Source organism: Hyperolius riggenbachi, chromosome 3 (assembly GCF_040937935.1).
Source record: "Hyperolius riggenbachi isolate aHypRig1 chromosome 3, aHypRig1.pri, whole genome shotgun sequence".
In the NCBI taxonomy this organism is placed as follows: domain Eukaryota; kingdom Metazoa; phylum Chordata; class Amphibia; order Anura; family Hyperoliidae; genus Hyperolius; species Hyperolius riggenbachi.
The window spans coordinates 196036944-196064213 of record NC_090648.1 but is presented as its reverse complement, the minus strand read 5'-3'; the positions used below and the strand labels follow the sequence as shown (position 1 = coordinate 196064213).

The window sequence follows — 27270 nt, the reverse complement described above, 5'->3', positions numbered from 1 at the left end:
TTGATGTAGAATTGTAAATAAGATGACTGACGTCGGTCGGGTGAAGTCATAGGATGGGGATGGGGCGATAGACACGGAGAGGGGGATGAGAACTAATATACATTGAGTTATTACTGTACTTCTAGAATTTACTTGTCCTATTCCTGTGCCACTTATCTGGCCACCCCTTTCACCCCCCCCCCCCCCCCTTTCCCCCCTTTTTTTTTTTTTTTTCCCTTTCCTCTCCTCTTCATTTAGAATTCAACGAAGGTAGCGAGATGTAATTTCTCGCTGCTGATAAGACCTTACCGGCCCCCACCTGTGTCCCACCGGAAGGAAAATGGGGAGAGGGAGGAGAATGGGCTGGGAGAGGGAGCGGGCCCCTGAGTTAGGACGGAACTTCATCCCTCAAGGTCTGGAGACCAATTTATAGAGACTGCTAAAAAGCGGACTCGGTGGGGGAATTATACCCAATGAACCCAAGAATGGGGTTCTGTGGAATAAATCCACAAAGAGAGATAGAAGTGTGTGTAAATGTGAGGAGCAGTGATTGGTTAGTATTAATGTGTAAATGGGAAGCGGAAGGAGTAGTTGGATGGATGGACCTAAGATATGAGGAACAGTTGAGTATGCACCAAAGGGTGAGATGTGATGAGGAGAGAAAGGGGAATGAGATAATGGAGTGGGATAGAGAGCGAGTGAGGTGGCTGGGTGAATGGATGTGTAGTAAGGAGTGCGTATGGTGGATGGGGCTGGTGGAGATGGGCGGGGGGACGGGGTGGAAGGGGGACTGGGGGGGCCCAGCAGATAGATGAATCGTCTTAAATGTATGTCCCTCAATGTCCGAGGTCTTAATATCCCTGAAAAAAGGACGAACCTGCTGAAGGAATTATACACACAGCAAATTCAGATAGCATTTATTCAGGAGACACATTTCAAAGGGCCAGAACATCCGAAATTAACAAATTGGAGATTTCCACAGGCCTTTTACAGCAGTACGGGGGATTCCAAAACAAAAGGTGTGGCAATAATATTATCTAAAGATGTCGTCACTGATAATCTGAAAATGTATCAAGACCCAAATGGTAGATTTCTATTGATAAAGGGAACCTTTAATGCTAATAAACTCACTCTGGGCGCAATTTATGCACCTAATACAAAGCAGATAAGTTTTTTAGAACAAGTGATGAGAGAATTAGAAGGGTTCGCAGAAGGATCGGTCATTTTGGGAGGGGATTTTAATTTTACACTGGACCCACAGATTGATAATTCTACGGGGAAGACATTTCTCCCTCACAGGATGATTAGAAGGGGAAGATGCCTATTACAGAAAAATCAACTCTTAGACATATGGCGGATACAGTACCCTACTGAGAGGGATTATACGTGCTATTCCCCTCCGCATGGGTCCTATTCACGAATAGATATGTTCCTTGTCTCCCATAACTTATTATCAACGCCATTAGATACAAAAATAGGAATAGCAACAGCATCAGATCATGCCCCAATATATCTAGAGGTAGGCATGGAGGAAACTAGAAGGAAAATACATACCTGGAGGCTAAATACATCTATTATTCAGAGAGAGGAGGTTAAGAAGAAGATCGAGGTAAGTATCCGAGACTATTTTGAAATAAATGATAATGGGGAAACACCACACTTGACGGTTTGGGAGGCGCACAAGTGTGTAATAAGAGGAATATTAATCCAAGAGGGGAGCAGGTTGAAGAAAGACAGGGATAAAACTAGAATAGAATTATTAGGGAATATTGCGCGCCTAGAAAGACAACATAAAAGTTCCCTGGACAGGCAAGTGTTGGGTGAGTTAACGATAGAAAGGGAGAAATTGAAAAACTTGATGTTTACGAAGGCAAAGTACATAGGGCAGAGATGTAGACAAATGTTTTATGAACATGGGAATAAAGGAGGAAGATTAATGGCAAGGGCACTAAGAAATCAGCAGGTCTCAAATTATGTTGCAGCAATTGTGGATTCTACTTCACGTAAGCATATTAGAAATGAATCCCTGGCTCGTGTCTTCAGGGATTTCTACGCCTCTTTGTATGGAATACAGGAAATAGGGACACAGAGGGGAAGAAATCGTAGGGTTGAGAAAATGAAGGAGTACCTGAGATCTTCGGGTATGCCGAGTATTACAGCAGAGGATAGAGAAGAGATGGAAAGACCAATTACCAAAGAGGAAGTTAGACAGGCCATTATGCAAACCCCATTAGGAAAAACGCCAGGCCCGGATGGCTTTGGAATAGAATACTACAAGCAGTTTGAGCAGATATTGACTCCGCGTTTGGCAGGGGCTCTGGGTACTTTGGCGGAGAGAGGGGGCAGCAGGGGAGTATTGGGAAGAGACACCCTGGAATCCCACATTACAGTGATACATAAAAAAAATAAGGACCCAGTAAGCTGCGCAAGCTATAGACCTATATCTTTGTTAAATGTAGATCTCAAATTATTTGCAAGAATACTGGCAAGGCGTATGTCACGTGTTGTCCCAGATCTAGTATACTATGATCAGACAGGCTTTGTACCAGGAAGAGAGGCAAGGGACAACACTATTAGGACTTTAATTCTGACACGCTATGCATACTCCCGGTCCATCCCTGTCATGTGCCTCTCGACTGATGCCGAGAAGGCGTTTGACAGGGTGGACTGGGACTTCATCAAAGTAGTTTTGCAACATATAGGTCTGGGGGAAAAGATGGAAGCAAATATACTGGCGCTGTATTCGGCTCCTACAGCAAGGATTAAAGTTAATGGGGTACTGTCTGAACCTTTGGAAATAAGAAATGGGACAAGGCAGGGCTGCCCCCTCTCTCCGCTAATATTTGCATTGACCTTAGAGCCACTGCTAAGACACATAAGAGATAATCCAGATATAACGGGGATAGAGGTAGAGGGACAGACACATAAAATTGCCGCTTATGCGGATGACTTGCTGTTTTTTTTGACACGACCAAAGATAGCACTGCCCTGTTTACTGGCAGAATTTAAGAAATATGGACTTGTGTCCAATTTCAAAGTAAATTGGGAGAAATGTGAAGCCCTAGGGGTGAAAATGAAACCAGAAGATATTGAGACCATTAAAGAAAATTTCCCGATACGCTGGATGCCCCGAACATTGACATATTTAGGTATTAAAATAGCGATAGACCATGGGGATATAATACAACATAATTATAAGGTTATGAGTAAAGAAATAGCAAGAGACTTAAAGAGGTGGAATAGGCCAGAATTTTCATGGCTGGGAAGGGTGAGTATATTAAAGATGAACATCATGCCGAGACTTTTATATATGTTCCAGACCCTCCCTATAGATGTACCGGTTTCCTTTTTTAAAGAGATTAGGGGAAGTTTCCTGAAGTTCATATGGAACGCTAAACCACCAAGAGTCAGTTTTAAGCTCTTAACACAACCAAGAAATAGAGGAGGATTAGCAGTCCCGGACCCGCGATTATACTATGCAGCAGCTGCTCTTAATAGGATTGTGGATTGGCACAGGTTATCCAAGAGTAAGAGATGGGTTGGACTGGAACAGAGTTTAGAAGAGGTGCCTCTGGAGAATATACCCTGGTTGGGAAGAAGGTATAGACCTATTCACCCGGCTAGTGACTTGATGAGACATACTTTAAAGATATTATATAGATATCAGAAACAGGCAGGACTGACTGTGCACCCCTCCCCACTCCTGTCGCTTCTGGATAACCCTGGATTTGAGATGGGGATGAGGAGAGGTGCATATCCAAATTGGAGGAGATCAGGGGGACTACGAGCCGGTATGTTGGTAGAGGGAGGAAGGTGGAGGACCTTGGAGGAGATGGAGAAGCTTCTGCAGAGAGAAGGCCTAGATTTTTGGAGTCTAGTGCAGTTTAGATCATACCTGAGCTCACAGGGTACGAGAGGGGAACTATCGAGGGGATATACGGGATTTGAGGACCTATGCGGAGGGGAAGAAAGGAAAAGGGGAAACTTGTCACAGATCTATACTATATTGAATTATAAGGACGATCCTACAAAAGAACTTAGAGGTAAATGGCAGAGGGAATTGCAAAGGGAATTTACGGACTCACAATGGGGAAGGATGCTCTTGTGGGCGCATAAATCCTCCATCTCAGTGAGGATACAAGAAAATGGATTCAAAATACTGACAAGATGGTATTATATCCCTGAAAAACTAGGAAAGATATTTCAAGGAGCAGATAGGACCTGTTGGAGGTGTCGGACGGAGGTTGGATCATTGAAGCATATATTTTGGGATTGCCAAGAAATTAAACCCTTTTGGGACGAGGTGGGGGAGATTATGAAGGGGCTAGTAGATATTGAATTAACGGAAGATCCAGCTTTCTATTTGTTACACCATAACAACTGTAGCATAGGAAAATATAAAAGATCCCTCACTCGACATTTGATAGATGCAGCAAGGATATTGATAGGGAGGCACTGGAAATCTACGACTCCCCCCTCTGCCGCGGAGTGGCTTAGGGAAGTCTCACATATATATAGAATGGAGCAATTAACCCACTCAATTCATGGAACAGAAGAGTTAGGAGGAAAAATCTGGGAGAAATGGATAGATTTTATGGAGCATGAAAATTATAGGAAAATCCTGGGGAATGGTAATGAGACGTAATGGGCCCGGTCATGGAGGGATATGCAGGAGAGAGATATATGGAGGAGGGGTCTCCCCCCCCCCCCCTCTTGTACCCCCCTTTTCCCCCTGTCGCCTCTGCCCATCTGTGTGTCTGGCTCCAGAGAGAATGGATGGAGGAGTATGGCTGAGGGAGAAGTGAGTGGGAATAGATGGAATGGAGGGGAGGGATAGGGTCATTTGGGAAAATATGGAAATTTAGGAAAAGTATTACCTATAATAGTAATTTTTCGATATATACTGAGAGGACCCTTCCCCCCCCCCCCCCACTTTTTTTTTCTTCCTCCCCCTCCTCCCCCCCCCCCCCCCCTCTCTCCTCTTTTTCGCTTTGATAAATGCTGAGAGAGATAATTGGTTATGTGGGGGGAGCAGGGATCGGGGGGATCCTGTAATATCGAGGGAGAGAGGAATCTAGATTTAAATCTGGAGATGGATATTGGGGGGATGGGGTGGGGAGGAGGGGGATCAGGAGAATAAGGGGAATGGAATACTTGTAATAATGATGACTTGAAATGATCTTATGTATGTATGAATGGATATATGTTGAGATTGTAAAGTAATTTTAAATTATTGACAAATAAAGTATACTTAAAAAAAAATAAGTAATACATCCGATTTTACCCCTTTATTTTCCAACCCGTACTAAAAACATGAAATCAACATTCCAGTTGGCTACAAGAAATGACAAGACATATTTTTGGTACTTTATGTAAAAGCTCAGGGCTGTGTCTGACCTTAAAGGCTGGGACACACCTTCAGTTTTGATTGGCCAATGATTGGCCCATTTTACCACTTCCATGTAGTAACAAAGCTTAAAAGACAACTGAAGTGAGAGGGATATGGAGGCTGCCATATTTATTTCCTTTTAAGCAATACCAGTTGCCTGGCTATCCTGCTGATAGAGCCATAGACCCTGAACAAGCATGCAGCAGATCAGATGTTTCTGACATTATTGTCAGATCTGACTGGAGTAGCTGCATGCTTGTTTCTGGTGTTATTCAGACACCACTGCAGCCAAATAGGTAATCAGGGCTGCCAGGCAACTGGTATTGTTTAAAAGAGAATAAATATGGCAGCCTTCATATTCTTCTCACTTCAGTTGTCCTTTAAGTACACAAACTGCTCATAGTATTCAAAATGTGTTGCCCCTCATGCTAAATGAACGTGGTAAAATGGTCAGTCATTTGCCAATCAAAATTGAATGTGTGCACCAGGCTTAAAGCCTAGTACAATCTTTAATTATGCTTTGCCAATCACTGACCACTTTACCACCCCCATGTAGTATGAGGTATTAAATAATATGAGCAGATTGTGTAGGTAAACCCTCATACTACACAGAGGTGGTAAAATTGGTTAGTGATTGGAGAATTATAATTGAAGGTGTGCACCAGGCTTAAGTGGTACTGTATAAGCAATCAACCATCAACTGAATTGCCTGATTTCTGCATGGAATCCTTTGTGGTGATTTGGCTGTCATGTACTGTTTTTCCCAGAGCTCCTCAAGTGGCGACACATGAAGAACACCAGGTGGGAGGTAAACATGAGTAGGGAATTGGGTGGGGGTGGGAGGGGTTAACCTGCTATATGACGTTACACTTAACGATTGGAGGACAAAGTATAGAAGTTGCAATAGGTATGAGGTGGAGGGAGCATAATGGTTGCCTTTGTTATGGCAGAACAATATGACTGCTGTTATTATGCGAGGGAGCATGATGGCTGCACATAAGGGAAGGCAATTTGGGGGACATCAGTGGCTGCAGATCAGGTAGATGCACCACTACCACCACTGCAGTGTTTATAACTGGAGTATAACAGTGACATGTAGCACTAGCAGCATGGTGGCTTAGTGGATAGCATTCTCGCCTTGCAGCGTTGAGTCCCCAGTTAGAATTCCAGCCAGGGCACTATCTGCAAGGAGATTGTATGTTCTCCCCGTGCGTCCGTGTGCCCATGGAATCCTCTAGATTGTAAACTCTGAAGGGCAGGGTGCTCCGCCTCGTGTTTTCTGTTTCTGTTGTACTTTATTAAATTAACATGTATAGCTTTGGGTGAAGTTTCAAACCACACATGAACAAAGCTTGTGCTGTATGTAATTGTGTTGGTGGATGTCCTGATTGTACAGTGTATTGAGGGACTCAATGCCCTTCTCCTCACTGCTATTTGTTTAGTACGATATACAGTGCTACAGAAGATGCTGGTGCTATAGAAATTAAAAGTAATAATATTTCATTTTGCATCTCTATATTCATGGCAAAATTAACATTTAATTCTGTCCATTAAGCAGGTAACCGTATTTACCTTTGTGTCTTCAAGTTGATTTTCAAGTCCTCTAGAAATTAGCATTGCTTCTTTTTCTTGTTCTTTTGCATCATCTAAGGCTTCAGCTAGTTGTTGTTTTTCTTTCTGCAATTTTAAATATAATAAACATTATTTAAATAAAGTATGTGCAAAGTAAGTGACCCATTTATACCTGGCACACTTATGTAAGAAGAAAAGGAACTATTCACTTGTCATATTATTGGATGTTGTGTCCCATACCACCATAAGGTGCCCATACAAGCGGTCTTCTCTGGGGTCCCGCCGGCATGCCCATTGCCCACATGTGAACGTGCCCACGTGATCGAGAGCGGTGATGTGGGCGCGTTCTCACATGGGACAGGTGCACACCCAGCGCATGAACAGAAGACGCCCACTCCATAGGGGGTGGCGATTCTGAAAGGCGGACAGCGGGACCCCGGAGAAGACCAGAGCTGTGGCGAGGGACACAAAATGACTTCTAGGGACTGGAAGAAGCCCCAGGTAAGTCAAACTACATTTCTTTTGTTGCATCGCTTATCCTTTAAGGGATAGTAAGTTGGCAGGCTTTGGAGAGTGGCAGACACGGGTAGAGGAAATCATATGAACAACTCAAAGACCTCATAGCACCAACCCCTTTCCCCAAATAGCAGTTCTTTCAGATTATCCACTTGTTCATGATTTCCCCTAGCTAGCCTCAAACTAAAACGTTCTCCTGCACACAACTTATCACTGTTTGATCTCAAATGTAGAGACATGAATGTCAAAAGACACATAGGCTATGAAACAAACATGTCTCACTTGATCTCAAACTTCAAGATAGATGGAACAGGATGTTGGGTAGGGAACTCCATGGATAGGGATTGGAGGGGCACAACTCATCTATTAACTCCTGCGCTCAGGAACAAAGCAACAAATTTCAGACCCTATGATATAAAACCCCTGAACTTATCAACAAGATATTCCCTAAGGTCCCTAATATATGCTGGAGTAGAAAAGGAGTCTTCTACACCTGATCACTGCAGCTAGAGCTCTTTTACCCGCTATGTGGAAATCGTGACATCATGCATATGCACAAAGCGCTCCCGGCCGCAGTAGCGTACTTTAGAATGCATGCACCTGGGCCAGTGCAGGCGCACTGATGCCTGGCCCAGCCGACCGGAAGAGGGTACCGGAGGGCAATTACAGGTAGCACAGGGAGCGGAATGGAGAACAGGGGGAGCTGTGAGCATCAGGAAAGCTCGCAATACATGCCTGCATCCCCCCGTTTATCATATGCATTTGGGCTCTGGTATCCTTTAAACATTAGTGGCTGGAATTCCATTTTAATTTCTAGCTCTCCGTTTAATATGGAAATTCTAATTGTGTTTGCATGGTACTGTCCTAACTGTCCTATACATGTGCTACATGAAGTGCTTGTTTAAGCTTACCATAGGTTTGAAATTACTGTTGCCCAATCCTGCAGGCCATACCAAATGGGAATAAATGATCAGACACACAGGTTAGCCTGTCACTTATGTCTCCTTCCCTTGTCTATCATCATAAGCTGGTCTACTCAGCAAACCAAGTGCACAATTCCCAGGCTAAGGGTGAAAAAATGATGTCTGCATTTTGACCCACCCTCTGAAGTCCATGAGTGGCTTTAAAAAGACCACAGTGAATTCAAAAAATGAATATATTTTTTATCATATCTGTAAGCTTGATTGAAGCATGCATATTTTTGTGTACACTTTACTAACCTCAGTTCTCCTCAGTCTCTCTTTCGTTCTGTCATTATCTTCGTTCAGCTCATTAATTTTCTGATGAAGCTCGCTTATTTTGGCCTCCAGCTGCTGTATTCTTTGTCTCAGTTCTTCATTTTCTTGCAATAAAGTTTTCACTCTGCTTTCATATGCACTCTTTATGCCATCTGCGTCATTCTTCTTGGCAGTGATGTCACTTACATTCTGTGAGCAAATAAAAACAAGTTTTTCTATGCTGGGTAGCACAATTGGTTGTATATGCAAGTTCCCTAAAATATATGCAAATTTTGAGCAAATAAAGGAGAGGCATTTGGTGAGAGTACATACAGATTTTTTATTGATTATTTATACTGATTCATAACATAGGTCCACAATACATGTAGCCCGACTTACAAGCACCTGACTTAGCAGCCAAAAAAAATTGAAATTTGATTCTGTGGGAACAAGTCAAAAATTATTTTCAAAAAGACCTTGTCGTTTTTGAGCAAATAAAATTTAAAAGCATCAAAGAAAACTGTTAAAATGACATTTTGCTGCGCTACACTGAGGGCACAAAGAGACAGAGGTGACACAGTAGAGGCATAGGTGACATAGAGGGGGACACTGAAGGCACAGTGAAACAAACGTGACACAGAGGGGGACACTGTAGCACAAGGGGGCAGATATGGCACAGTGTTTTGACTCATGGACAGATTTAGGTTAAGAACAAACCTACTTTCCCTCTCATTCGTTAACTGGGGACTCCCTGTACATTATGCATTGATTTGGATAATGCTAAGCCTGCTTCTTTTCAGCATTAACATTACGTTCAGCATACTAATATTTTAGTGTACATCTACTGGATCTTGTTGCAGCTGTTTTCTTTCTCCTCCAAATACCCTTTATTTTAGCGATGATAAAATTATGCTTTACAGTGCTTTTCCAGTAGGAGGCTTTAAGGTTCCCTTAGGTACCTTAGAAAAAAAATCCTGGTGGGTCTTTATCATCAGAACTGTACTAGATATCCAAAACAGGTCAACAGAAAATGATTCAGCAGTGCGATAACGATGCTAGCGAGATCTAACTTCTGACTTTAGCTAAGAAATTATAACTTTCATATTGAAGTTCACACATGAGCTGGCTCTGTTTTTAACAAAAGAAAAAGTCACGCAGTATAGGTATTGTGCTTGTTATGAGTCTCAGTAGAACAAATTATATGAGATCCTTTGTTTCTTAGAATTTAATGCTATGTAGTGTTTGAGTAACCCTCACGTAGAAAATCTTCAAGTTCAAGCACACAGAACAAAGCTAATTCGTCTAACATAATGACTCCTCTCCCCTGGCCCTAAGCAGGTCAACAAAAGAAAATTGATGCTTGCTAGGCTGCTTACAGGAGACATGTCAGCAGAAAAAAAATTAAAATGGGCTAGTCAAATAAGGAAACAATGAAAATGTTTCCTTTAATGCTTGACCTGCTCCAGATCTGTGCAGGACGGGCATTAGATAAAGAACAGGAAGAAGGCCAAGGCAAGGCTATTAAGAGATACCAGAGAGTACTTATTCTGAGATCTTGTTAGTCAGCATTGCTAGCTGGTATAGGAATCTCTAGACTGCACTGAAAAAAAGCTATATGGGCCCCAAACAGGTCTTTAGGGTAAAATGCCTACACAGGTTTTTTGTGCAAGGCAAGTCTGTAAACTAAGAAAAAACACATAAAATAACTTTCAAAAGGACTCTCAAGTCACAATAATCCATGAAGAAATAAAAATAAAGGATTTCATGTCTAGTGAGTACATCTGAGCTATCGCGAATGTGCAAAGGTACATTTGTATCAATCAGAAATGCAAGTGTTGCAACACGTTTCCAGTATGAACTTATTGTATAAAGAAACCACAGTAACAGTCAAACTTAAAGTGGATCCGAGATGAACTTTTACTTATTGCATAATTGTGTTCCTTTCCTATTGTTTATAGGGCATTCCTCAAGCCAAATACTTTTTTGTTTTAATACTCGAATTCCCTATAAACTAAACAAGCCTCGCCCACAGCTTTTCAGAGAACCTTGGCATTTTCAGACAGTAGCAAGGGCTCATGGGAGCTCAGTCTTGGCAGGAGGAGTGATAGGTGTTACTAGCCAGAGATTTCAGAGGCAGAGGGGAGGAGGGGGAATTAGGTTTTCACAGGCTGAGGGCTGGAGATGCAGATCAGCTTGCCTGTGTGTAATGTTTTCAAACAGAACATGGCCGCTGTCATTGTATCACAGGAAGAAATAATCATATTCTATTGAAGCTGTTTGCAGCTAGATTTGCTATGTATACTACCTAAACTTTAAATAAGATATACAGGCATAAGATATATAGACAAGTTACTTGTTATAGTTAGTTTTTCATCTCGGATCCGCTTTAACACATTGCTCCAACTATCTTCATATGTATTTGTGCCAGCTGTCACTTGATAAACAGTTCTGTGTCAGCTTAAAGAGAACCCGAGGTGGCCTTGTATTACGTAAGTGGGGCACAGAGGCTGGTTGGGCACACTAACACCAGCCTCTGTTGCCCCATCGTGTGTGTCAAAGACCCCCCTGCTCGCCGCTAAACTCCCCGCAGTGCTGGCGACACGCAGCGCGTCGCCAGCACAATGTTTACTCTATCGCTGTCTGTCAGCGCCGCTCCCACGCCTCCTCCGCATCGCCGCTACCCGCCCTCGTCCCTTCCCTCCAATCAGCGGGAGGGAAGGGACGAGGGCGGGTAGCGGCGATGCGGAGGAGGCGGCGGAGCGGCGCTGACAGACAGCGCTAGAGTAAACATTGTGCTGGCGACACGCTGCGTGTCGCCAGCTCTGCGGGGGTATAGCGGCGAGCAGGGGGGTCTTTGACACACACGATGGGGCAACAGAGGCTGGTGTTAGTGTGCCCAACCAGCCTCTGTGCCCCACTTACGTAATACAAGGCCACCTCGGGTTCTCTTTAATACAACTATTCAGTGGCTGTGTAGATGAAAAGAAAAAGCAAAAAAACACAGGGACACCGGGAGCCCTTGTGGTGCATTATCTCCGGATAACAGATCTAAGAGATAAGAGTAATGTCACTCACAAAAATAGGTTGCTTGGAGAGGCAACCACTCGATCATACATGTGGGGAAGTCCCGTCCCCGCTCGGTCTTTTCCTAGATATGGTCGCTGCTCCTTAAGAAAAAGTTCCTCACTCCCCAAAGGGTCGTGAAGGCCCCACGTAGTGAGGTAGTACACAAGATTACAAAACAGTAGGAGGCGCCCTTTGTCTTCAGAATTGTTTTCCAATAGATTGTATAATGTGTATTAAAAATAATGTAGTTCGCCTACCTTAGTAAAGGAGACTTCAACTTTTGATAAGAGATATAGTTACTTTAATAATAACAAGCACTGTGGACAACGCGTTTCGCGGCCCAAACCGCTTCCTCAGGTCAAATAGGGTGCTTGAAAAACAAACAAATATTGGCATTCAGAAACTCGTACAAATGATAAATACAAAATCAGACATAAAATAATCCGTATAAAAAATTATTAAAAAATAATTGATTAAAAAATCTGATATAAGAACCGGATATGTTCATAATGCAACATCTGTGTGCCTGCTAAACTAGACATCAATTGCCTAATGGCTAAAATACATTTTATTATTATAAAAGATTAAAAATAGCAAAGTAGAACAAACACATATTGGGCAGGAGTATGAGCTGTCTAAAAAGTCTGTATCATCTTATAATAAACTTAATAAATAGGCAGTACCGGCTGCTGCAATAGAGGAGTGGATGAAAGAATGGCTGGGGTGGACGTGAGTGGGTGATGTGATGGGGAGAGCTGCAGGTGATGAGGGAACGATGGAAGCGTTCCACATTGTAAACTCTGGGCAAAGGGATCCCTCTATAGTATATAGAAAATTGCGGGGGACAATGTTACCTGGGGGGTTATAGCATAGACATTATTGTATGAGGAAATTGTATGAGTATCGGCTTGTCCTCAAGTCCGGAGAAAGTCCGCATGGGGTGGTGAGATAATGAGTGAAAAATAGGATAGGCTGGGTTGTCGCGCACCCAGCCTACCCTATTTTTCACTCATTGTCTCACCACCCCATGCGGACTTTCTCCCTTTGCCCAGAGTTTACAATGTGGAATGCTTCCATCGTTCCCTCATCACCTGCAGCTCTCCCCATCACATCACCCACTCACGTCCACCCCAGCCATTCTTTCATCCACTCCTCTATTGCAGCAGCCGGTACTGCCTATTTATTAAGTTTATTATAAGATGATACAGACTTTTTAGACAGCTCATACTCCTGCCCAATATGTGTTTGTTCTACTTTGCTATTTTTAATCTTTTATGGATAAAATGTATTTTAGCCACTAGGCAATTGATGTCTAGTTTAGCAGGCACACAGATGTTGCATTATGAACATATCCGGTTCTTATATCAGATTTTTTAATCAATTATTTTTTAATAATTTTTTATACGGATTATTTTATGTCTGATTTTGTATTTATCATTTGTACGAGTTTCTGAATGCCAATATTTGTTTGTTTTTCAAGCACCCTATTTGACCTGAGGAAGCGGTTTGGCCTGCGAAACTCGTTGTCCACAGTGCTTGTTATTATTAAAGTAACTATATCTCTTATCAAAAGTTGAAGTCTCCTTTACTAAGGTAGGCGAACTATGTTATTTTTAATACACATTATACAATCTATTGGAAAACAATTCTGAAGACAAAGGGCGCCTCCTACTGTTTCGTAATCTAATACAACTATTCTCTGTCTTATTGATTACACTGAAGTGGAAGTGTAGTTTTTTTATATGTGAAGAATTCTTGGCACACAGAATAAGCATAGTAAAAAATGTACAGAGCAATATAACAACGTCAAACACAGGGCACAGGAAAGACAGATAACAAACACAAATTCCTCTGGAATGTATTTGCTTATGCAAAGCCTCAGTAATAAATTCTTGGTTACCCATCGCAGAGCAGCAGGTCTCCTCTGGGATTTGTGTGATGTGTTTTCTATAACAGTATTAACCTCTTATAGATGAAGTATTTGGAGATATATTGTTTGTAGATATTGTATTTGTAAAAAGCATTTGTCAGTAACTGTGAACACTGAGAAGAAAGACCCTGGTGACATCATACTTGTAGGCCTTCACACCTTTGTATTTACGTTTAGCTAAGTGCCACCTAAACCCAAAGTAAAATTGTTCACAAAATATTGCAGTAATAGAAACAATGACTGTGTGCAAAGCTTAGTGATGATTGTCAAACAATCAAAAACCCAGTTTCCTTCAATTGATTAAAGGCGCTTACACGCGCCGTACTTTTTCAAACTACGGGTCCAACCGCTAGACCCTCCCGCGGGGCAGACGTTCTGACGACAGTTGCACGTGAGTACAAGCTGTTGACAGACTGATAAGACTGTTTTTGTTTTGATTGATCCGCTGAGCATCTGCTGTGCTTTTGTATTTGTGCGCCTCATGCTGTCGGCATATAGCACATGACCAGTGTGTGACATCGCGCATTCGCCACATGCTATGCGCAGCAATCATGTGGGGAGCGAATGTGGAAGCACAGTGGACACTCTGCAGCAGCAGACTGGTGAGATATTTTAATGCACAGGCACCGGGTGGGGCGCTGAACATATGACATTTGAGGGAGACAGTGGCACACACAAGGCCAACCATATCTGCCTGAGATTTCCCAGCATGTCTGATCAATACATTTGACTGATTTTGGGCCAAAATCGGTTGAATCGTCAATCAGGTATGCTTGTTTTAATATGATTCATTATTAATTATAGAATCGTGTGGTTGATCGGCGCAAAATCGCCATTGTATGTATGTCCACCTTTATGCCTGGTACACACCATAGAATTTCTCATCAGATCGACGGGTCGAATCGATAATTTTTGACAAGTTCGATCAGATTTCCGATCGATTTTCTGAATGATTTTGTACAGAAGTGATCAGAAAAACAATTGAAGATCTGATTGGACCTGTCACAAATTATCAATTCGACCCATCGAGCTGAAGGGAAATTGCATGGTGTGTACCAGGCATTTTGAGGCAGAGGATCAGCAAGACAGCCAGGCAATTTGCATTTTTTAAAAGGAAATAAATATGGTAACTTCCATATCCCACAGTGTAATATGTTGGTGCTTTAAAAAACAATAATAATAATATCCCTCTCACTTCACTTCAGTTGTTCATTAAATGTGCAAACTGCAACACGCTATATTGCTGAATGGAGGGAGTACATATAGACTGAGAAGAATGGGTGTCAGAATGTCATCTGCTATTGTGGAAACATTTGGCACTGCATTAAGCACTGCATTGTAATGGCAAATCGAATTGAATCGAATCGAATCCCGATCGGACATGTTGGATTTAATCGGATCTTAAATAGAATCGTAATTGAATCGTACAAAGAATCGTATCGTGTAGATGGGGCTTAAAGGTATAATAGAGCAATAAACTTTCTGGGGTACAGAGACCTCCCAAACAAAGCATTTCATTCATCTGCAAACAGTGTAGCTCATCCTGACAAGTGATCAGGGTCATAAATACACTGATCACCTATAGTGCTAAACAAAGATGTATACCAAAGGGTTTATTGCCCAAGGACATAAACAAATACGTGTGGTCAAACATATCAAGCATACCTAGAGTTTTAAAGGTATGTGAGTAATGTAAACCAGTCAGTGCAGTAATCCCTAAAACAGGTTGGTTAAGTTGTTTGAAAAGGAACTGTGTCAGTGGAACTGAGAATGTAGTCAAATATCCTGTTCAAACACTAGTAACCCTTCTAGTGCCAGAAATCACAAGTCCCATATTTGTGCAATAGATCTGCATAGGGCATTCACATTAATTCTAAATTTAAACACCAAATATCCCAACAGCTGTTAAATCTTTATTTAAAAAAAACATACTTTTAGATTGAATAAGCCTTTCTTGCTGATTTATTACAAGAGAAGAAAGAACATTTATATAGCACTTTTCTCCTGGTGGACTTAAGATGCAGCCACTAGGGCACGCTTTATAGGTAGTAGTAGTGTTAGGGAGTCTTGCCCAAGGTCTCCTTACTAAAAAGATGTTGGAGAGAGAGAACATACAAACTCCTTGCAGACAGTGCCCTGGCTGAAATTTGAACCAGGGACCCAGATGAATTTAAATAGAAATGTGCAAATGCTGATTGTAGACTATATGATGAAAGGTTACCATAACAGTATTCACTATCACAAAAGCACTTGACTGGGAAAGCACTTAAATTGGATCTGTATGTTTTTGGCATGTGGGAGGAAACCGGAGTGCCCGGAGGAAACCCACGCAGACACGGGGAGAACATACAAACTCCTTGCAGATGTTGACCTGGCTGGGGTTCGAACCGGGGACCCAGCGATGCAAGGCAAGAGCGCTAACCACTACGCCACCGTGCTGCCCACTCATTGCATAATTGTGTCCCTTACATATAGTTTGTAGGGCATTCCTCAAGCTAAATACTTTTTTTTTAATACCCTAATTCCCTATAAACTAAACAAGCCTCGCCCACAGCTCCTATCCGGTTCCTAGGCATTCTGAGTCCCATGTAGCAAGTGCTCATGGAAGCTCAGCCTGTGGTTGAAGGAAGCCTTTCCCAAAGGAAAGGGTGTTACCAGCCAGATATTTCAGAGGCAAGGGGGAGGAGAGGGGAGGAGTGGCATTTTCACAGGCTGAAGGGTGGAGATGCAGAGCAGCTTGCCTGTGTGATGACAAGCAGAATATGGCTGCTCTCATTGTATCACAGGAAGAAATAATCATATACTTCTGAAGCTGTTTGCAGCTAGATTTGCTGTGTAAACTTTAGATAAGATATATATACAAGTTACTTATTATAGTTAGTTTTTCATCTCAGATTCGCTTTAAATCTAAAAAAAAAGACCATATATGAATAAACATTTAAATATTTGTATTGCATAAAGTTGTTCAAATACTGTATATTATATTAATGCTGTGTTCTAAAAATCCTAGAGTCAAGACCCAACAGCAGAAATCAAAGTTTTGACCTATCAAAAAAATGAACTGGAAAAGAAACTTGCTGCCATGCAGAAACAACTTGATGAGCAGGTGAAGGTAAATGGCATTTCTCTATTTATTGATGTGCAATAACTTTAGGAAGTGCCTTATTGTATAAAATATTTATTGCTAGGTTCACAGTGGTAGTTGCGTTGCGGTCCCTATGACAGCAAGAATCCAACAGAATGGGAAAGCTGCCCATCTAATGTTATCTGTGCGTTGCATCGCATACAGTGAAGGATACAGTAAATTAAAACTTTGCTTCTCTGTACTGTTAAGGCAGTATGCAGTAGATGCACTGCATGCATTCAGTGCATTGTGGCACCTTTCTCAGCCAGACTGCAGCGCAATGGCCGCACTGAACGTCGCTTTGCATTGCAGTGCGACATGCTGTGTTTTTCATCTCTGATCCACTTTAAATGATTAAAAAGATGTAGACCTGTTGTAAATTGCAAGTGTGTGAATGTGTTTACATACTTTCAGCTGTATAAATCTGTATATACCTATAATACATGTATTTTAGCCTTATTTAGTCTGGGTTTATTATAGTCGGGAAGGTATTGTAACATGATGGTATGGCAACATGACCACAAACAGCTCATACAAAGTCACTTTGTTCTCTACTGCATTCCATACTAGAAACCCACCCCTGCTTATCGTCATTGCCCTTTCCTTTATTTATAAGACCACTTATGAAGCGTAAATATAGGTTTGTGCTGTGAGAACTCTCTGTGAAAAATTGTGCTTTTATGAATCGTTAATGCAGCATGACAACCATATTGGAATGAACCAAAACGTTTTTCAAAGGCCTGCCTATTGAGGAGAAACTCCATTGTGGATGGAAAATATATCAGAGACTGGTAACCTACTATGAAGAGTCAATAAATCATTGTTCATCTTCACTGAGCAGAAAGATAAAATGACTTGCATGAAATATGCTAATGAACAGGTCAAAGAAGTTATTCAGTAATTCCAACACTGCTACAGAGTCAGAGCTATCGTAATCTTCACATCCTATCGTTGTAAATTCAAGGCCAATGGGAGATCATTGTTATTGCAACCTTTCTATTATTTATATAGAACGAGAGGGTAGAATTGGCAGTGAGCTGACTGACTCCTGTTTCAGGGGCTAACAATGTAAATGACAAAACAGAGATTTAATGAGCCAATTTTTCTTTTCTGTGAATTAACATTGAAACATCACTAATTGCTAAGCACTCCACTGCAGGCTGCTCCCTATTAGTGGTGCACAAGTGTCTAGGGGACCCAGTCTGAGCTGCATCTCCTCATAAAGAGCCAAAGACACACAAACCACAATGAAATGCTGTATTAATTTCTGGCTGCAGTGTGCACTGAAGGAAACCCCATTCAGTTATGGAAATCTCTACCTTTCTTGTGTTGTCCCAGTTTCTAACAATGATTGAGCTCTGATTTTAGACAATTAGCTATTCTGGTTCTGGTCCTAAAGTTGGGAGAGCTCCTATTATAAAAATATGGCAGTTTCATAACCAGGCAGCCAAAACATTTTCTTTACTGTACTCACACTGCTTTAATGAGGACCTGTCACAAATTATTATCAGCATTATTGTTATTTATGAAGTGATTTCATAAATTATATATTAAATAACGAAGAATTTAGTTTATAAACATGACACAAAATCATAGAATCATGACACAGGATGGAAACAGGACTGCAACCCATCAGAATTATACAAACAACACATGTAACAATGGCACAAACGACCAGCAGCCAGGTTAGAATTACAGACTGACAAGTGGGAGAACTCTGGATATAGTAGATAAAGATACCAACAGCTGGATGTTTTGACTTAGCTGAGTAAAAGGATAGGATAGAGAAGGAGGTAAGTCTTGAGTAACAATTTAACACTCTGCAGATGGAAAGATGGAAAAATGTCTAACTAGAATAGGAAGAGAATTTCAATGAAAGGGAAAGCTCATGAAAAGTCTTGTAGATATTTGCAAGAGAATGATATAACCGAGAAAGGAAATAGCAGATCTTTAGATTAGCATTGGGTGTGCCTATTACCATTTGGGGTCAAACATATAAATAGAACATGAGTTATGATGAAATTAGAAGGAAAAGCATAGAGGAAGGAAAATCATTGAAGCATAATTCAAGTTAAACTGTAGAAGTGAGAGTTTAGGGAGGGGAGCAGCATGAAAGCTGCTTCATAGGGTTTAAAGAGGAACTGTAACCAAGAATTGAACTTCATCCCAATCAGTCGCTGATACCCCCTTTCCCACGAGAAATGTTTAGATTATAGATTATTAGGAGGGTCTGTATAACTGGTATTGTGGTGAAACTCCTTTCACAGTGTGATGTCTTGACCATGGTCCAGATAGTTTGCTGTCTGTGAACCTAGTTGCATTGTGGGAAATAATGGCTGTTTCCAGCTGCCAAGCAAACCGTATCTGTGAATAGAACTCTCAGTAAATGAGCATTCCATACATATCACATGGCAGAACTAAAGATGTCACCACCATTGATACATTTCAGAATGTTATGCTGGGAATACACGGTTAGTTTTTGAGCCATTTAGATGGCTCGATAGATAATTTCCGACATGTTTGATCTCCGGCTCGATCGTTTCGCGCTCGATTCTGCATTGAACACAATGGAAAAAGATAAGAAAAAAAGAGTGGAAGATAAGAGAATCGCCTGCGGAATCGAGCGGCAAAAATAAACCGTGTATTCCCAGCATTAATCAGGGAGAGGAAAAATTTCACAATAGGCAAACACTGTCTAAATAATCTATAACATTAATATTGAAGAAAATAAGCAATTTTATTCATTATGTAATTTTCACTACAGTCCCTCTTTAATACACATGTGGACTCGGGTACTTTCTACACATATCTGCCTATCTCCAGGAAGTGAAAACATGACAATATGCACTTCCATGACCTTTTTGTCTTTCTATATATAACCCTCCTAAAAGACACAAGTATAAAATATTTTCTTTGGCAGAAATCTGTAAATTAGCGTCTCTGCGATCCCCATCATCATGAGTAGCAATGCCATTCATTTATCACCCGCCCCCTTGAATGACAGATACACTGATGTATAGAGATGACTGTAGCTTGTCATGTATGCAGAAACGTCTGCTTCACCATAGAGGGATTGTTCAGCAATCAGCTGTGTCTATAAGATGGTGCCCACTACTTGTGTGAAAGAGCCCTTACATTTTAATTGGAGTCCAACATAATCATCAGCAATCCTTTACTAAACACACAATTGGCCCACAGAGAAGGTCAGGTTGAACAGTGGAGGATGAAATGCAATCAAAAGCCCCTTTCTCAGGCATATAATCAGCAATGAGTCGCTGACATGGCTAGTTTCTTAGAAAGTCTACAAAGCCCCCTCATTCCTGGGAATTATTAGGTCAAATCAGAAACCTTGAGGGGAGAGCTGAAAAGATTAGCTCATTTCATGTTGTTGTAGTAACAACGTGTTCTTTAGAAAATCTGAAGCCAACATTTAGATAAAAGTCGCCACAAATCAAAAGACAAACTAAGAGAGTAACTTGGAAAATTGAAAAGTCATTGAAAATACAAAACAGCTATTCTTTTAACATTTGTCATTGTGAAAATGAATGAATGAGCTCTTGAATTTTACATGGGCAACATTCTTAGCACGGCTTAGAGCCTAGGAGGCAGTTAATGTAGACTTGTCATTTGTTCATAATTACAATATACAAGCCGAGGAAGAACTGACGTCTTGTTTGGTCTACTTTACTGCTGCAAAAGAGCAGACATACATTCTGATACAGTAAGAAGAATTTGTTGATTTGAACAGACAAAATTTCTACAGGGCACAGTCACCTCCGCAAAGAGAACCCCACATTAAAAACTCCTCAAAAATGTTGAAACAGGAAATCATATAAATTATTATTGCGTTATATAGCCACATCATGTATACTTCAGAGTCAGAAAATACATACATCAAAGGAAATGCAGTTAATACACATGTGAGCAGTAACCCTTGTAAAATATGCATAGAGATGTTGCAGCAATAGTCATAGAGCAAAGGTGTCAAACGCCAGTCCTCAAGGGCCATAACCATGTTAGCAATTATGGTGGATTAAAGGATACCCAAGGTGACATGTGACATGATGGGATAGACATGTGTATGTACAGTGCATAGCACACAAATAACTATGCTGTGTTCCTTTTTTTTCTTTCTCTGCCTGAAAGAGTTAAACATCAGGTATGTAAGTGGCAGATCCTGTCTGAGTCAGGACTGGGTCAGACTACAGTGTGACCCTCACTGATAAGAAATTAAAAACTATAAAACACTTTCCTAGCAGAAAATGGCTTCGGAGAGCAGCAAAGAGATAAAAAAGGGTCATTAGTTCATAGATTTTAGCTCTGGCATACTTCAATGAATGTGTCATTGAGCAAAAATAATTAAACAGTAAAAACTTAAAAAGTAGATTTAAATATAAAATAAAACTGTGGAATGGAGAAGGAAGATAGCTACAATTATTTATTTCATTAGTTTATTTTCACCTTGGGTGTCCTTTAAGAAATGTGTTCTACTTGATGAACCACACCTTTCCTGCGTCTTATCGATTCATTTGAGCTGTGCCAAACATGTGTGAGGACCTCTGGCTTAAGCACTGGACTTCAACATCCATGTTATAGAGCAATGGCAAACACACTGAAAAGACAGTACTGCTGAAGCTGGCAAGCATTATAACTGGTACACACCATGCAATTTCCCATCAAATCTACGTGTCTAACTGATCATTTCTGACAGGTTCGATCAGATTTCGAGTCGAGTTGTGCAGAAGTGGTTAGAGAAAAATGATTGGAAACCTGATCAGACCTGTCGGAAATTATGGATTCGGCCCGTCCATCTGATGGAAATTGCATGGCGTGTATCAGGCATTAGAACAAACGATTAGGGCAATCAGTAAGATTTACACAAGAAATAGATCCTACATGTAGGAATTAGAAGAGGGGACTAGAACAGATGAGAGGATAATGTTAGTGGAACAAAGGTTGTGTTTAGGATCTGGTATCTGAAAAGAAACACAATTATGTATGTGGGAGCCAGACTGAAGTGAGCTTTGTACACAAAGACTTTGGTCACCAGACACAATTATTCAACTATTCATGATAGCTTTGGGTCACAGTCTAGTGTTTGTAAGAAATTCCCTAATCATCATTCCCTTCTTCTGCAAACTGCCAAGCTGGAAAACTTCCAGATATATCCCATTATGTTTCCTCACATTAGCAGGATGTCCGTTGATTACCCTCCCCCAACTGGCCTCCATAGGCACAACCTGCTGCTCAGTAGAGACCCAAAGAAGCAATCATTAACATTTTGTCACGTGAAACAATTATGTAACATTGTTCGGGGCAACTAATGTCCAAAGTGGGTATGCAGTTGAAGATCTAAATGCTTAAAATATTCCCTTTGTGTGTCAGCCAGCCATTGCTGGGATTGGCAAAAACTGAAGAGCAAAGGAGGCTCTAGCAGCAGAGCAGATTGATGTGGTACCAGCTAGACGGCTGGTTTATCAAGATGATGCAGTAATAAAGTCAAGCTATGATGACGGCATGCACTAGTGTTTATAAGGCGTGAATTAGGGAGGTGCTTTTAGTTTGGGGTTGACAACAGATCAGAAACCTCATTGATACTTGAAGTTGAACAAGCAAATAAGTTGAACAAGACCATGACAATAGATTGAGAATGGAAAGGATTCAAGCACAGTTTGTTGTGGTACTCCAACAAAGAGGGGATGATATAAGGAGATTGAATGTGAGATAAGGTGTGTCCTGCTAAAGATAACAGGAACACCAAGAGTGTGCAAAAGTCTTTAGAATCTGAAATGGCAGAGGCTGGTCCAGTGTAGAAAGCAAAGGACAGATACAGATGAATACGTATAGAATAGCAGTCTTTACATTTTTCATTTAGTAAATACTGGCCACTCTAACAAGCGTAGTATCAGTGGAGTGATTAAAGCAGTAAGCAGACTTTAGATGGTCAAGCAGGCAAAACAAAAACAAGAGGTAGCAAATCTAGTCAGAGTGAACATTTTGGTAAAAAGGGAGGTAAATAGTAAGGTGCGTGCACATATCCAATCTTGAATGGCCAATTTTACCACCATAAAGTTTGAAGGCCAATATAATTGTATAAGCATTAGTTTTGCTAATTGTTATCATAGTGCCAGCAGCACTGCAATGACTACTCTACTCTGACTAAGCCGAGCTTGCTGTAGGTATTGGCATGAGCAGAGAGGTCTTTCCTGCAGGCAATAAGCATTGAACATGAACCAAGTATCTCTGGAATGTACCTTTCTTGATAACTGAGCTTTCAAGTTTTCAGATGCTGGTTTCCTAAACTATTCTATGCAACAGTGCATCATAATACTAATACATATAATAAGATAAATAATGTGTATTATTTATTTTATGAAGGTATTGGTATAGTGTATAGTGTAATGGTTAAGGGCTCTGCCTCTGACATGGGAGACCAGGGTTTGAATCTAGGCTCTGCCTGTTCAGTAAGCCAGCACCTATTCAGCAGGAGACCTTAGGCAAGTATCCCTAACACTGCTACTGCCTATAGAGCGCGTCCTAGTGGCTGCAGCTCTGGCGCTTTGAGTCTGCCAGGAGAAAAGCGCTATATAAGTGTTTGTCTTTTGTCTTTGTTTGTCTTTAAAACTATATTTTTTAAAATGCATACATTTTATATGATATTTACTAGCATGTACATTTTCAGTGCAAACACATTCCCATGCACCTTCTATTCCAGAGAATAGCCATTCCTACGGTTCCAACACTTTTCCCTAAAACACCCCCCGGTATGGCTTTCATATCCCTCAGTGTTTACAACATGTCGCCTAGTGTCCCCAACATATACTGCAGTGTGACAAACTAACAAAAGATTCCCCCTCTGCATTCATATCTAGGAATGATGCCACCACTATCACATATCCCCTTTCCTCCACCAGCCCCTGACAATGCTCCTGTCACACCCATCCCAGGCAAGTGTATGTGACGTCACGTAACAGCACCTTAGAAAATGCCAGACAAAGATCACGGGAGACGTGTGGCAGAACACATAAGTTATAATCCCTTTTCCTGCACCTTTTGCCTACTGAGGCAGAGAAGGACTCCTGTGGAGGGTTGGCAAGGCAAGGAGATCCATCGTCCATCCAATAAAATTTGTACAGTAATTTTGAATGGACTGTAACAGCAATGCACACCAAATAGCCTTATTAGCATACTTAATCCCTGTTTACAATACACGTAATATTCTTGCAGCAAACTGATGTGATTTCTGCACTAACATTTAAAAAAAAACAGAACACAGGCAGTCTCTCAAATAAATTCATGGCTGATTCAGTTTCAACTACAATTTCACTTTCTCAAGAAAAGCTAGTTGGATACATTCCTTCATTACCACAACAAATTATGCTTTTTCACACTGCATCATATTAAAGAGCAATCACTTTTTATTCCTTATGATATTAATTTGTTTTTGTGACTGGCTTTCTAACAGTCAAAAAAAATATTTAAATATTTGTTTACTCCAGCAGGTATGTTTAAATCACCTATAAGTAAAATTCTCAGAGCTACCAAATTAATACTACCTACTCTAAGGTGCATGTGCAAACACAATTACTGTCACCCACAGGGATCGGGACTTGATGCCTCAGGTGACAGGTCAAGGCTAAATTTTGTAGAGGTGCGTCACTAGCTTACGTTCTGTTGCTATGAAGGGAGAGGAGGGCCGATGGCGTAGCAGCACAGAGTGGGCACAGCAAGGAGGAGAACAAAAGGCTAGCCTGTGTACAAAGCTTAGTGTGTAGCTGAGGTGACATGTAACATGATGAGATAGACATTTGTATGTACAGTGGCAAGCACACAAATAACTAAGCTGTGTTCTGTTTCTTCTTTTTCAGATTTAACATTCAGGTATGCAAGTGGCAGTTTCGCTACAGTCGGAACCTAGTCAGACTACAGTGTAATCCTCACTCTATCAGGAATTACAGCCATAAAACTCTTGCCTGGAAGAGAACAGCTTCTGAGTTCAGGGGATAGATAAAAAAGGTCAACAGTTCATATATTTTAGCTCTGGGACACTTGAAAGACTGTGCCATTGAGCAGAGACAATACAACTTTAAAACTACTTTTTTACATTTTTAAACGTGAAATAAAACTGTGGGAAAACTGACAATTTTTCATCTCTTCAGTTTATTTTCACTTTAGGTTCACTTTAATGTGATGCTATGTGCAGCTGTACCATGAAAACACTTTATATGCTTTATACTGAATTGATATTGTATGAATATTGTACAAGAAAGTGTTTGATGACATGTCCGTTAACTTTGTTTCATTGTCATAAAATACCTATTTTCAAAAAAATTAAAGCTATACAGGGGACAAGACATAAAACAGCTTGGCAGTGATGTAACTGCAATTCATGGACCCCCTCCCCAGCTAAACTTTGATGGAGCCCCTCAATGTTCACACCCCTTCCCTTGCCCCCCCCCCCCCCCTGGTGACCCTCACAGCCTGGGGGCCCATCTCACACGGGTCATAAAACAAGTGTTAAGAAAAAGTGAGGGGAAAGCTGCGCATCCCTAGACACATGCTGCAATTGAATGGTTAATAGCATAGGCATACACCGCCTCTATTAGACTGAAAAATGCATGCCCTGCATCCAAAACAATGCTAACATTTATTACACTAGGAGGAACTTTATACTTTGCATGCAAACCATATTGGAAGCTAAAGTTCCTCCTAGTGTAATAAATGTTAGCATTGTTTTGGATGCAGGGCATGCATTTTTCAGTCTAAGGGCCTGTACACACTGAAAAACGCAGGCAAAAACGCAAGCGCATGCGTTTTTAAAGTGCCTGTAGTTTTAAAAACGCATGCGCTTTTGCCTGCGTTTTTTGTGCGTTTGCGTTTTTCTTGTAATTGCTGATTGGCTAAAGAATCCTTTGTTTTTTTGAATCAGGAGATTGCAGAGTCTTCTGGGATACTGACTTCTGAAAAACGCAGGCAAAAACGCAAGCGCATGCGTTTTTAATGCGTTTTTCATGCGCTGCGCTTAAAAAAGCGCAGCAGGCACTGCGTTTGCGTTTTTTTAAAAACGCATCGCACCAGTGTGTACAAGTCATCACGATTTTCATTCTTTTTCAAAAGACCTTGCGTTTTTAAAAACGCATGCGTTTTTAAAAACGCAACGCAAGCGCAGCAGTGTGTACAGGCCCTAATAGAGGCGGTGTATGCCTATGCGATTAACCATTCAATTGCAGCATGTTTCTAGGGATGCGCAGCCTTCCCCCCACTTTTTCTTAACTTTGTAACTGTATAACTATCGGGTTAGCTGCTCCTAGCCCCTCCTCCTGAGTTTCCGGTTTGCATAATAAGTAGTAGCAGATTTGCATATGATTTGCATCTGAATTGAATGCGAAGTGTGCAGAAAGTGTATTTAGATGCTGCACACTTAGCTGGTGGTCATTTCAGATGCAGCCTTAGCGGTATGCGCTGGCGTTCTCCTCGCTCATAAAACAAGTGTGGCCATCATGATCTTACATAGTTACATAGTTATTTGGGTTGAAAAAAGACATACGTCCATCGAGTTCAACCAGAGAACAAAGTACAACACCAGCCTGCTCTCTCACATATCCCTGTTGATCCAGAGGAAGGCGAAAAACCCTTACAAGGCATGGTCCAATTAGCCCCAAAAGGGAAATTACTTCCCGACTCTGGATGGCAATCAGATAAAATCCCTGGATCAACATCACTGGGCATTACACAGTAACTGTAGCCATGGATGTCTTTCAACGCAAGGAAAGCATCTAAGCTCCCTTTAAATGCAGGTATAGAGTTTACCATAACGACTTCCTGTGGCAATGCATTCCACATCTTAATCATTCTTACTGTGAAGAACCCTTTCCTAAATAAATGGTTAAAATGTTTTTCCTCCATGCGCAGATCATGTCCTCTAGTCCTTTGAGAAGGCCTACGGATAAAAAGCTCATCCGCCAAGCTTTTATATTGCCCTCTAATGTATTTATACATGTTAATTAGATCCCCTATAAGGTGTCTTTTCTCTAGAGTAAATAAACCCAGTTTATATAACCTTTCTTGGTAAGTGAGACCTTCCATCCCACGTATCAATTTTTTTGCTCGTCTCTGCACCTGCTCTAAAACTGCAATATCTTTCCTGTAATGTGGTGCCCAGAACTGAATTCCATATTCCAGATGTGGCTTTACTAGAGAGTTAAACAGGGGCAATATTATGCTAGCATCTCAAGTTTTTATTTCCCTTTTAATGCATCCCAAAATTTTGTTAGCTTTAGCTGCAGCTGCTTGGCATTGAGTGCGATTATTTAACTTGTTGTCGACGAGTACTCCTAAGTTCTTCTCCAAGTTTGATGTCCCCAACTGTATCCCATTTATTTTGTATGGTGCTAGACCATTGGTACGACCAAAATGCATGACTTTACATTTTTCAACATTGAATTTCATCTGCCATGTATGTGCCCATATAGCCATC

The 27270-nt window shown here is 41.1% G+C and overlaps 1 protein-coding gene and 1 long non-coding RNA gene across 4 annotated transcripts in view; one reads left to right on the top strand and one right to left on the bottom strand.

Annotated features, from left to right (window-relative positions):
* Positions 1–24936, top strand: part of LOC137563273 (uncharacterized) — a 59508-nt gene extending 34572 nt beyond the window's left edge. Inside the window, exons 2-3 of the long non-coding RNA XR_011030306.1 lie at positions 16680–16781; positions 24662–24936. This is a non-coding gene — a long non-coding RNA (uncharacterized lncRNA). The remainder of the gene's footprint in view (positions 1–16679; positions 16782–24661) is intronic.
* The window catches only part of CGNL1 (cingulin like 1), a 150892-nt gene that overhangs the window by 50684 nt on the left and 72938 nt on the right, over positions 1–27270 (bottom strand). For all 3 annotated transcript variants that reach the window (XM_068275513.1, XM_068275515.1, XM_068275514.1), the window contains exons 9-10: positions 8677–8883; positions 6941–7045 (exon numbers count right to left, since the gene is read on the bottom strand). In XM_068275513.1, coding sequence (XP_068131614.1) covers positions 6941–7045; positions 8677–8883 — 312 coding nt within the window. The remainder of the gene's footprint in view (positions 1–6940; positions 7046–8676; positions 8884–27270) is intronic.